This window comes from Amblyomma mixtum, chromosome 7 (assembly GCF_055824585.1).
Source record: "Amblyomma mixtum isolate Tamu chromosome 7, ASM5582458v1, whole genome shotgun sequence".
Lineage (NCBI taxonomy): Eukaryota > Metazoa > Arthropoda > Arachnida > Ixodida > Ixodidae > Amblyomma > Amblyomma mixtum.
Window position 1 is genome coordinate 118,627,248 of NC_143018.1, and position 13,478 is coordinate 118,640,725.

At 42.8% G+C, this 13,478-nt stretch overlaps 1 protein-coding gene across 1 annotated transcript in view; it reads left to right on the forward strand.

Annotated features, from left to right (window-relative positions):
* The window catches only part of LOC149337322 (ATP-binding cassette sub-family C member 3-like), a 165,207-nt gene that overhangs the window by 49,972 nt on the left and 101,757 nt on the right, over nt 1-13,478 (forward strand). Inside the window, exons 4-6 of the mRNA XM_089553415.1 lie at nt 4,288-4,419; nt 6,462-6,523; nt 11,238-11,348. Of these exons, the coding sequence (XP_089409541.1) occupies nt 4,288-4,419; nt 6,462-6,523; nt 11,238-11,348 (305 nt within the window). The remainder of the gene's footprint in view (nt 1-4,287; nt 4,420-6,461; nt 6,524-11,237; nt 11,349-13,478) is intronic.

Consider the following 13,478-nt stretch of genomic DNA (forward strand, 5'->3'; position numbering starts at 1 on the left):
ACATCTACAACAACGTTTCTGTGGATGGCGCCAGTAAGAAAGCGCTAGGCTTTGAGCGTACTTCAAATCACAAGACGGGAAGAAAACATGGAAAGATCGTGAAGAGTGAATGTTGATTCCCGGTGAGCCAGCTCCCATGAAATGCATTGGAAAAATTTCTGCCGGAGAATTATCATGGTGGAGTGAACGTGAACATGAAAGTGAAGCAAAGCATCCGAAGGCAAAATGCACCACCCTCCTTAAATACAGTTTTCGCGTCATCTTATGCTGTCAGAAGGGTTGAAATGCGGGCCAGTTGGTACATTGTAAACGGAGAAAAAACCAGTCACACAAGACGACGGCCATTCCTTGACGATGGCCATTTATGCTGGATGTTTTCGCCTAGAAGCAAGAAAGCTTTGTTACCTTTCGGTTCTGCGCACTCTAAGATTGTAAAGAGAGGGATTGCGATGAACTGTTTCCGCAATGCACTGGGAAAAAGCTGTCACCATACCATCAAAACCAGCCTTGACAATCAATGCAAAGGTTTGGAAGCCGCGGGGTTCCCTAAACCCCTTTTGAAGGCAGTGGCTGAATCGCTGCTTCAGAACCTCAAGAAAGGACGCACGAAGAGGACTGACGTTGGGCCAACTGAACGAAAGAAGTTCGAGGTCATGCCGTACGTGCACAAAGTGAGCCACAACTTGAAAAAAGTGGCGGCCAAGCAGGGAGTGAGCATGGTGTTCTCTGCTCCTTGCAAGCTGTCGGGACTGTGTTCGCGCATTTCTCGAGGCAGGGAAAGGAACCACGTTTGCACAACGCAGCATGAGAATCGCTTCACGACATGTGTCGCACAGGTGGTGTACAAGTTCCCCCTCACATGCGAGAGAGTTTACATCGGCCAAACTGGCCGGTGTATTAATGACCGGCTTCGTGAGCATCACTCCTCCCTGGGGTCCGGTGGCGGTGCAAACTTGCCTCGCCATTGCAATGAATGTGGCTGTTATCCTTTGTTCAGCAATGCCACCATTCTTGGTAGAGGCAAGGGAAAACAGGAGCGGGAAATACTGGAGGCATATCATATCGGTTTGTTAGGCTCTGATTGTATAGCACAACTTCGGTGCGCCTACTTGAAAAAGAATTGGCTTTTTTAGGTCGTCCACGATAGTTTAGATTTCTTGTCTTTGTCTCTTTTGCGCAGTGATTTGTGATGATGCTGTTGCGCATGCTCTGCTGGCCTTGCTCGGACCATGTATTTTCCAATAAACTTCAGTTGTTAGTCCAGTCGTTGTGGTGTGTACACTCTTCTTGTCCGTCGTCTTGTGTGACTGGTTTTTTCTCCGTTTATGCTGTCAGCTCCGTCGGCTTTTCTCCGATGAAGAAGCGGGTGACAAAATACTTTTTAAACATATATTAGGCTGGCAAAGCCTCTGCGCAACAACATTTTATTAAGCAGCTGCCGCTCCAGTCTCAGTATTACACGCACATTTTTTTATTTATTCAATGACCTTACTGCTACTTCTCATCTCCCACTGGAATATGCCGGTTCATAACTTCTCCAAATGGACAGCTGTAATTAATATATCTAGGTCCTTAAGTTCTTTGTATAGTAAGGTATCATACGGCATTGTGTGCTATTCTGTGCAATTGTATGGTAGATAACGGTGTGGTATAACATGGTACGGGATGGCATGGTATGGTGTGGTATGGTGTGGTATGGTATGGTATGGTATGGTATGGTATGGTATGGTATGGTATGGTATGGTATGGTATGGTATGGTATGGTATTATAAGACCAGTGAATGACGCGGTAGTTAAAGGCTGCGTATTGAGTTAGACGACCTGGGATACATTACCTCGCACAGACAACGCACAATAGACAAGCATTTTTACGTTTGGCCTCTAACGTAATGCAACCGCTGAGTGCGGGATCCGATCTTGCATCCGTGGGCTAACCAGGCGATAGCCACAGCCACTAAGCCGCTCTAGTGGGTTCTAACACTGTCAACTTCCGCATTATAACACTTATCTCCATTTCGGCCTTGAGAAAGGGGTGTCAGCTGTGCTGTGCCCTATTCCATCGCCTCATAGCATCATTTCCTGTGCAATTAGGCGAGAATACGAGGGGGTACCCAAAAGAAACCGGACTTATTTTTGTTTGAACCTATTTGATCACATTTTAGGCCCAGAGCTTCAATCTCCTTCACAGTATTCCTCACTTGCAATGATACGCTTGTAGAATCTTTCATTCCATTTTTCAAAACATTGTTTAAATTCATCTTTTGTGATGCTTGACAGTGCCTCCGTCGTTTTTTTCTTCACCTCAGCAACATCAGCGAAACGCTTTCCATTCATCTATTTTTTCATTCTAGGAAACAAAGAAAGTAGCACGGGACAAGGTCGGGAGAGTATGAGGGTTGAGGAATAGGGGTCATGCCATTTTTGGTCCAAAATTGTCGTAGAGACAGGGCTGTGTGAGCAGGGGCATTGCCATGATGGAAAAACCAGTCACCCGACCGCCACAAATCTGGCCGCTTCCACCGCACACTGTTGCCCAATCTTTTAAAAACATCCAAGTAGAAAGCCTGGCTAACTGTCTGACCCTGCGGAACAAATTCTCAATGGACGACTCCTCTCACGTCATAAAAACAAATCAGCATTGTTTTGAGGTTCGGTTTCACCTGACGAGCTTTCTTGAGGCGAGGTGAATTTGAAGTTTTCCATTGGCATGATTGTTGCTTTGATTGAGGATTCGATTCAGGAACACTTGAGTTGTCCCCATAGCATCGTCCTTGTACGTCTTTCTTAATATTTCAAGAGTTTCCATTCAACTTTTCCCGAGCAAAATTCAGAATTTCACCGGCGCACGCTGTTCACGAAAATCAGCCATTGCAAAAACGACATTCACACAAAACAGTCGTCACTCTAAAACTCTGCCTAAACTAGTCTGACCTCCTTCAACGACGGCACTCGGCTTACTGACTCTGGAATGTTCGTTCTATGCGCTCCTAGTGGCAAAACGCGGTACCACAGAAGCTTTGCCGACCAAAAAATTTCGTCCGGTTTCTTTTGGGTACCCCCTCGTAGTGAAGTTGAGACAACTTTTATCACGCGCCCTAGAATCTCGAGGTCGGCATGATCTGTAACCAAAACTTTTCTTGAGCTTGAACAAAATTATGGCGTTCGCTTCATCATTTCAAGCTAGAACACGGCCGCAAGCGTCACAGCTATGAAAACTAAATTTTGGCCTACTATATGAACTATCTCGCCGGAAACTAAATATATTCGACCATGTATATTCCCCTGTAACGTGCCACAGCGATTTGAATTCACCACCAGGATAAGTATATTTCCTCTCGCATTAGTAATCATCGCAAGCGCATCTCAGAATCCCATATCGAAGCGTTTTTCTGAGCCTTAGCTCCCTCGGACTTCTATCGAGTCGGGCCGCCTTCCTCTCCATGCAGCGACCGTTAAGGATAAACGTGTTTGCGATGTTTTAGCTCACTTTGGTAATTCTCAAAGAAGTTAAATGCCCCCTGTAACAAGATTCCCTGTATTCTGTTCATTGTTTTTGCTTCTATGTAGCCCACCTTCTTCTGCGATGCCTTTGGTCCTGATGGTACTGAAAATTAATCCTCTGAGTGGCCGGCAATCGACTTGAACTGCGTAAAATGGGCGGCACTAAGATTTTGAAAGTGACTTTTGCAGATCCGCGAGAACCACCCTGTGAGCTGCAGAATGAATCCTTCACGTAAAGGGAAATTGAAAACGAACTGAAGATGACATGTAGGCATAAAATACCATGGTTAATGGCAGAGGCCCATTTTCGCTGAAAGCAAGAGGTTTTCTGACTTTGAAAAGGCATGAAAAATGAGATAGAAGCATCGCCACCTCGACAGTCTTTACAGACAAACTGCGATGACGTGAACTGGAATTTAAACGGAATCTTTTCGGTTTCATCATTATCAGTTTGAATTGAGTAGAAAAAATGAAATGTTCCAGGTTTTTATCTAATGCCCAAAACAATAAATGAGTGTTTTGCGGCAAAACAATCGTTAATATAGCCGCAAAGAGCCAAACACCCGGCTTGCACAAAGAGTCAAGTTTCATGCATTTCTCCTGTGTCCCTTTGAAAACTTTTCATCACTCTTCTCTCTTGTGTGTGGTGGCTATTTTGCGCTACAGGGGCATGAATGTTTGGTCAACTATTTTTCCTCGTCATCCAGTTATTTTGTTACAAAAACAAATAGAGTAAGCGAAAACTAAATTCAGCGTTAGCAATCACCCCATTTTGTTTCTTTTCAGTTCATAACGACTTCAGAGAGAGAGCTTCGTGCAACGTCTGTTTTAATGAGTGTCCTCGTAGCGGCTTCAGTGATCGGCAGCTTTTTACTCTCCCAACTTGAAGATCTGGTCATCAAGAGGCCTCAACCTCAGGTAAGTCACACTTTACGTCAACCATGGCGGCTGTTGTTAGAAGGGACCATAACTTCCGAAGACTTCCACAATGGAAAGCCCATCGCCGGAGATCCAATGGATGGGCCTTTTGCTCAAAACCGACTGCGACAATTCCTGCTATAGTTAGTTTCAAAGGTTTTAAAGGTTTCCTCTGTTACTGCACCAACGTGAGGGTCAGCACTAATTGGAACGTAAACTGAGCGAGGAATCGGGCCTCTGATATTCCTTCATTAATTTTACTCATGTATATCTCATCCACGCCGCTGCATCGTTTGGTATGATATGATTTTTTAACGTCAAAACACAATAACGTCAGGTTGAGCGAACGTAAAAAAATATTCTATTTCTCGCATAGGATTTAAGCACTATACTTCGTGCGGGAAGCGTGGTGTAATGCGTCATGTAATTTCGACGGTGCGAGATACGGAGACATGATGGGGAAAGTCTGGATACACTGAACTCGAAGTAGTTCGCGAAATAGTTTATATATGGATAATTTCATGAATAAAAATTGGAATCGATTACTGTCTATAACCTAGAAGCAAGAATATATTGCACCCACGCAAGTGACGCGCTTGTTGAGGAGACGTGCAGCGGACAGCTTCGATTCGGAACTGGTTAGGCCTAGCAAAATAGCGAATGCTGTGGCGTACAACCGGCTGGCGTACTGACAGCGCACCGCTCGCTAGGAGTTTTTATACCTTATCTGCTTCGCATCAGAGCCTTAATGGAGGGAACTTCGGAGCAAGCAGCTGCCTATCGAAAAACAGACTATCCCCGTAATGAGTTGACTAAGCAATGCACGGATTACTCCCTCATTAAACTTGATTTTGGTACATTTTGCATCCACAACGCCATCCGCAGCGAAGCGAACAAAGCACGCTACGCGATGGCTGCCGCTAGGCTTTAGTTTGTGTGCTTGGCTTCACCACATGGCAGTGGTGAAACCAAGCTTTAAAATGGCTTTAAAATGCTCACAAAAGTCCGACGACCACCCTCCTGCGCAGATAATATTGGCTTTGTCGCGTGGTTTCAAAGTTCTACTGCTGCAAGCAGGTATCGAAGGCTAAGCAACCGAACAATGAACACGTGAGAAAAGTGACCAATGGCCGCCGCCAAAAGCGCCACGCGAAGCGGCGCGGCTAGCGCCGTTGGCACGACCGGCGAAATTGGAGTTAGATATAGTGGGAAACTTTCTGCACACCGAATTTTCAAGGCGATAATCTGTGTGCTTGACAGTACCAATATTTAGGAATATTCTTTTTGATATATCCGGGCTCGTCTTTACTAGGCTACAAAAGGAAATCATTATTATCGCTACAGAAAGACACAAGTCGTCGCAGATGTATCTATATGGGGGCCTGCAAATGCGCGCTCAATTCGCATTTAAGTTTTTTTTTAACAAAGGCTTTGGTTATGAGGCGCGGTCCTTAAGGACCCAGATAAATTATCACTTCTTTGTTTTTTCCTTGTCCAACTTTTATCGACTACTCCTAGACATAGTCGCGCTACAAACAATAACTGTACTCGTACAGCTGATCGTTACGAGTCCACAGAGCACTGAGTCATTGACACTAATGGGAAGACAAGATTTAATTCAAACCGAGGTGTCAAGCACTTGCATGACAAAGAAAGTAGAAAAAGTACAGCTAAAGTCTTTTGAAAACTCAGCTTAAAGCTGAGAAATTTCTTGCCATCCTTGTAACACCATGGAATGAATTTAGTTCGAAATAAATATCAAATAAAATAAAATAAATATAAATATCTCTTCAGACGCCACCGATGACTAAATATATAATGAAATTCCTGCTAACCGTGCAATTTTATTTTTTAATGTATTTCTCTATCTAGTGATTATCTGCAATAAGTTTTCTTATTTTGGTGTGTATGCTTCTACGCAGAAATAATCGCACCGTATTTGAGGTAGTATGCAACATTGCAGCACAAGGCATTGAAAGTGACTACGTATCAAACAAGACTAAGTGCAGCCAAAACCCAAAGTCTTTTTCCTGACATTGCAGGAAATGATAGACGAGGACACATCGTCCCTGCTTGGTCGCCAAATCGTCACACCTTTCTTTCCGTGAGTACGGCCTTATGTCTTCAATTCCTGGCTTTCAATAATATAGGAACCTTCAAAGCGGTGCTTTTAATCAGCCACAGAGATATACAGACACCCCATCGTGCATTTGTGTGCAGCGTGCGCTCACCCAGGCGAAAACCAAAAATCCTTTCCATGAATAGTGGAAGCCCTTAAAACTGGCTGCTACTCTCCTCCTCACACAGCTGTACCGCTTGGTCGCCATTCACGCCCTTTAATTATTGCTTTTTTTATCTCCGCGATCTACCGGTTCAAACAGGAAATTCTAAAGAGTGATAAAATGGAAAACTTCGAGTAAGTTCTTTCGCACTTGGCGACTATGATCCTCTTCGTAGCAGAATTATTTGGCATGAGGAAGCTTTATGTTGGAGCGCTACACTACTACCCGATAGCTGGAGAGTAATTCAGGCTTGACTAGGACAATGGACCACAGAAGAATGCAGGCCCCTTATTCGTTTCTTTCTCATTTCCTACGAATGAAATAAGCAGAAAATGATCGAAGAAGAATAGCGCAGTATGGTCATTTTTATTTGCCGCTAACAGAAGTGAACCGGTGGTATCAGGAATTTAAAGGCGGCGTCAATTCTGCAAGGAAAGCTGCTCGGCTGGCTTATGCATACGATGCGAAAAAAAACCTTAAGCATTAAGTCTTCGACATGACAGCTCGAAGCTTAGTCGCAAAAAAATTAAAAAGAAAAAGTCGACATCACACGAGAGCCTATGGTGCGTTTAGTTGCCCTGAGCCGGTTCTCAGCCTTTTCGTGGGGCCGTCTTTGGCGTACCAGGACAGAAAAAAGAGAAAGGGAAAGGCTACAGCAGAGCTTGACTTACGGAGGCCGGCAGCATGACCGAACACGCCCTACTGAGATGTTTCTGAATTTATATGAACACCGGGTCAGTGCATGTACAAGTGTTAACAATGACACCGTGGTCTACGAGAAAATCTATGCAACATCGGTACTAGGTCGACAATATATAGATCGGCGTGCTGACATCTGCCGTGGGGTATTATTCCTCGTTCAGGCTAAAAAAAAATTGCGAAAGAGAGTAATCACAGCAGATGTATTCTTCAAGAAACTGCGCATCGGCTCACCGCTTGCTAAAAACACTCCCCAATTTCTTGAAATTTTCAATATGGCTGAAGAAATGTATATGAGTTAGATAAACCACTACCCAAAAGATATGGACTTCCTTAATATTAAAATATTCTTTGCCACATCACTAGCAGCATTATATATTATGAAATTGAACTCACTTGGGTATCGCAAGAAAGCAGTTGCTAGATTACTTTTACTTGCTACAGAAATTTATCTCCTCGTGTGGCAACACGCATAAAGCCTTCTCATGCCCAAACGACAAAGGGGACAGGCGCCATTGGTTACTAAAATAGGAGCGCCAACCGTAGAAGATATTTCATGATTTTCGCGTTTTTGCTCTGACCGGTTTTAAAGCCTCGGTGCTGTCGGCTGAACCCAAAAGGACGAATCACTTGCGCTGATTTGTCAGAATGGAGCGACGACACGCATGACGTCATGACCACCCGCCCGCTGATTGGTCACAAACGAGTGATGTAATCAATAAAAACGCGCTACGAAGATTGATGAGCATTCCGGTTGGTGTCTCATCTGAGCATAATGACGTCATTGGTGGAGCCGCGAGGATTCCGCTAAACGTTAGCAGTGGCGTTAATGCCACTGCAGCGATGTACGCGCCACGGACATTACAATCAGGCCTTGAGTTACCAAGCACTATGACTTCCATAGACATTCCGTAGTGTCCCTCCATCGATTAAGTTTACATTGCCGCATGGCTAATGATTTGGTCAATTTGTTTACCAATCTGGGAGTCCAAAATTTGGACAAAAAAACTTCTTTGCCCGCTTTAGGTCAGGTTGTTGTATTTAATTTATTGGAAATATTCTGATTTCTGCGCTAACGGTTACATTGAAGGCTGCAAAATTTCTTGATCAGTGGGGCATGACAATACCAAAACAACCTAAACATGAGCTGTTTTTGTGGTTTTGCATATCGAAATAGTAGAGCAGTATCGTCCGTGACTGATTAAGGTACTCTAACAGGGACAAGTTATGACAGCGTGGAACAAGCGAGTTACGATAGTACGAAATACTGCTTTTAGTGGGTCATTCCTATCAGTATTGTTCGCTACTAGAGCCTACTGTATTGTGCCAACTCCAGAAAATAGACTGATTACATCATTTTAATTTTTATTAGTCATTTTGTCAAATTTGAGTGCCTTGGATGTACAATGTGTTCTGTTTTACTTCATACAGGCTTGGTCTAAACGCACAAAACAAAAAAGGCAATTTGAACGTATTAATGTCGGATACAACTTAAGTCTGCAGTGAAGCTCTGGCCACATCCAACCTCGGCGGACAGAATTTCGACACGACGAAAAGTAGACCGGTGCTTAAACGTTTGTTGTGAGGCAAAGAAGCAGCTTATCACATGAAAAAAATTATGAACTTTATAATTTTGATACGTGGATTATTTGATATAGTCAAACATTGACAAGCTGATTTGGTTCACTGCTGCGATTGGTCAGCGGGGTAATACAGGACGCCGCAAACCGCAGCCGAGTGTTAGCAACTGCTGTTTTTATTTTCAAGTTGTATCCTGCTATAGACATAAGTGCAACCAATATTTTTATGTTATGAGACTAAAGAGACAATTGAGCTTCAAAGTTATGGTTTGTAGCCGATAACACTTTTACTCAAGGATTTGTACTGATTGATATCGGACTTCCTGATTTTGTCTAACAGCAAATCGTGTTTGTGGTCCATTAAAGTCAGTGATAAACACCTGCCATTGCGTCATTCATATGAATATACAGGATGTGTTTCAAGTGGAAGTTGTTTCCACTTTTTTGCCTGAACCAACCCTCATCAATTTGTGATGAAAATAAAAACGTTTTATTGATTGATGTGTCACCTAAGACTTCACATAATTTATAACAATAGGCTTTTTGAGGTAGAAGGGGGATTCTTCGGCATAATATTGTCAGTGGTGTAGTACATCAGAATGCAGGTAAGACGTGCTAACTAGCAGACTGGTCAATAATTATTGAATCGTTAACTTTTTAACTCTTACCGTTAGGCTTGGTAATCGCTGGGAGGCGTCTACCCCACCGTAAGTCATATCCATATCAGTTTTTAAATTTTCGAACACCCGCTCACACTCGGCGGTGTGACGGAACAAGCTTCGGCTACTTCGGCGATTCCTGCAGTGGAAAAGTTGCTTTCTCTGCAGGCTTCTTGAAAACGCATGTATTTTGGCGTGATGTAGACAGAATGTGTTGGGCCAAACAGCCGAGGGTAACAGCATTTTCGAAATTACAAAAACTGATATAGATATTACTTGCGGTGGGCTACACGCCTCTCGGAAATTAAGAAACCTAACGGTAATCGTTAAAAAGTTAACTGCGCAATCTTAGTTAACCAGCCTGCTAATGTTAGCACGTCTTAGAAGTATTCTGATGTACTACGCCGCTGACAAGGCTATGCGGAAGAAGGCGCTCTTCTAACTCAAAAAGCCTATTATAAAAAATTGTTCAAAGTCTTAGGTGAAACAGCCAGCTCAGAGCAGATGCACTAACCAACCGACAATTCCACGGAGTTTTGCTGCCGAACAGAACAGAAAAGCAGACCGCAGATCGTCGCTTGTCGTTGCTCGCAAACGCCTTTTAAGTTGTATGGTTCCATAAACAGGTTGCTCGACAATGCAAAAATTGCACAGATGCTCTTCTGCAGTACATTCTATTTACCCAGCACTTTGTACTTGTTTGTAATCATCGCATAGCAGTTGTGTTTTATATCCTTCACGTACTTGAAAGCATATCGCAAGAGAATCAAGGGCGATAAATATTTTATGAAAAAAGAAACTGAAAAAAAAAATACAAACGTTTTGATTCTTTTTGCGCATTTGAATGGTCCGAATTTGCAGCAAAAATGAAGAAAAAACTACAGCTCCAGTAATACATTGAGAAAAAACAGGTGTATGTTTTTGCTTTTCTTTCAAACAGAATTGGATGTTAAAGCATACTAGGAAAACAATCTATTTTGCAATATTTTGCCATACATTGCTAAATATCTCCTTTGTGGTCAAGTAACTCAAACATCTATAGCAACAAGTTTGTTGGCAGTGCTAAATGAGAGTGATTCGTTTTTCCCTCAGTTCCTTAGTGCATGAAATTCCTTCAAACGAGCCTCAAGCCACTGCGGTAAGAACTCAACGATCTTGAACCACTGACAGTTTCAGTTTTACATTTTTGCACTAATATAAGACAAAACAAAGAATTGACCTTTGCTCTATTCTTTTTTTTTTTCAGTACCGCATAGGCTGCATTTGATGTCCTCGCGAGTCCTTAGAAAACATTTGAAGGAATAATTCCTGCACTCTTAGCTGTATGCTGAGGCATCCGGTTGTCTCGCCTTCTACGCTTAGTTTATCGGCTGTTCGAAATGTTCGGTCTTATACCTAGCCAGTGGACAAACGGTACATATCTATCCAAATTTGTCTAACTTTTGACGATTTTCATTTTCTGCCAGGAAATCTCGAGCGATAGCATTCTAACGCCTGTGTGCTTTTCCCGGTTGTTCCTTAAACTCACGATGTACACATCCCGTTCTCATTGCTTTTAAGAACGCCTTGCCTGATCGCATATGCTTACTTCGCCTTAGGTTGTTCGCGGACGTAATTCGAAAACGACCAGCAGTGCATCTGCCCGTGCTGAGGAGAGGCGTCAAGTGCAGGCCTCTGGTGAGGACTCTATCATCCCGACTACGTGAGCGGTAAGCTCATTCTGCCACGGCCTTCTTATAATTCTGTTTCCCGCAACAGCCCTCTTAACTTGGCTTAAAGCGCACGAGGCGAGCTCTGCCAATGTGTATCCAAATTAAGGCGTTCGCAATCGATGTGTTCAGTACGTCACAGCAGACATCACTATCTTACTAACAAAATTTCATTTGCGTGCAGCTTGAAGCTAGCCTAATTGTAAATGCACTCTAAACGCGAATAAGCGCATAGGGAAATAAAAACGAAGTAAGCTGCCTTCTAGCGCCCTTCCTTTTCGAGGCAGGGTACGTTGCCCAAGACTCGCGACCGATTTCGATCGTTAAATTTGCGGAATGCTTACTCCTGGCAGCGGAGGTATATTCTCAGCGCAGAGTATTATAACGATGCATCTAGCAATGGGAGCAGGCTTTTAAACGCAAGGTCTTCATCACGGATCAAACTTCGCATGTTATTAAGAGCGCATTGGTTTCCGCTGCCTACCGCAAGTAACGTAGAGTGATAGGAATTTAGCGCAGAGATTGGGCGGAATACCTCTCGCCTAAAAGTGATGGCGACAGAGGACAGCTTGCTGCCTCTGTCGCCTTTTTGTTCCCATATCAGCATATTCGTGTTTAAAGTGTGGGTTCATGTATTCACTGCGTTAGGAGCAAGTTACCGGTGCACATGCAATTAGAAGCTATGTAAGAAGAAAAGTATATCTTTTACACTGTAAATGAATTGCTTGTAAAGAACAGTTTTATTTTTATTCTCACCTGTAGTTACTCTCAGAATAAATGCTATTACATTCTGTTCTTGAGATTCACACGGAAAAAATATTTATCTTTGAATGTGGTCCCAATGCTCGACTTTGCAGTCTCTCTGTCTGTTCGACACTTCTGTTGCTACGAAGACCTCATGTACTGGTCGCCTCGCAGGTGCACTCCACCTGTGGTGATCGCCGTGGTGAAATTGGCATCATAGAGGGCGTTCGTGAAGCCCATTAGCATGCAGGATTTCAACGGAAGTGCACCACAGTTGATCAAAAAGACTATTGCGTCAGAACCTATTAAACACATCGGTAACCGAAGATAACGGATTTCGAGCCATGAAGTAAAAAAAAAACTTATACACACGACAGCGCATTTTAAAAACTCCACTTGTATTCGCCTCAAAGAGCCCTTTCTTACAGAGGACGCTAATATGCATGCTTCATATTGACGGATTCTGTTTATTTCTGCGGTGAAAGAACCAGCTTACAAAATAAAGATGTTTCACTTTATTGAAAGAAAACATTTAGTGTAATGTTGCGCTAAATGTATTCTAAAAACCATGTTTTACTGAAAAAACCCCACTATACTCCTCCTATATCGCGTTACCTACCACTTTTCAATCTTTAAATTGCTTTGTAATGCTATAAATTAAATGCATTAAAATACAGAAGAAAGTTTGAGCCTAAATCTTGTTCCAATCCTTAATATCGCGTCTGTTCAAAGACCCATGTTAAGTGTCGGTTGCACATTCTCGATTCTAGAATCTGCTGCTTCATCAGCCCTGGAATACGTTTCTTGTCTTGTTTAAATCCATGCGCCAGGCTATTACATGAAATGAAGTTCAAATTTTTTATTATTACGCATTTTTTCAATTTATTTGACGATATCTTGCACAGCACCGTGGGAAAATAAAGCGTATTTTAGCGTACCCATAAAATATGGCTGCGATGTTTGCACACATACTGCTGAGATCACATCCACATAGCAGAGAAGAATGGGGGCATCGGGGTACATAAATTCCTTTCGAAACGGAAATATTGCCACTGATGCTCCTTCTGTTGGAGCAAACCTTAGGCACAAGTATGAACAGGCAGGTATTTTTACAACGAAGTAGTACATCTACATTTTTGTCAGCTGAATTTCGCAACTAGTCTGAGGCTCCAGTTTAGTATTACCATATGAACAAACGAAATAACTGCTTTGCGAATTTATGTATTCCACACAAAGAGTGGTACATTCGTACCAGTTACCGATTAGTTAAGCTTGCACGAAACGTAAAACAAAATAATATTTAGGAAAACAGGTCCGCTGATGAGTAATCTGTCCTGTGTGTCTATATTTTTAAGGTGTTGCACAGTTCCGTTGCTCTGAAGATGA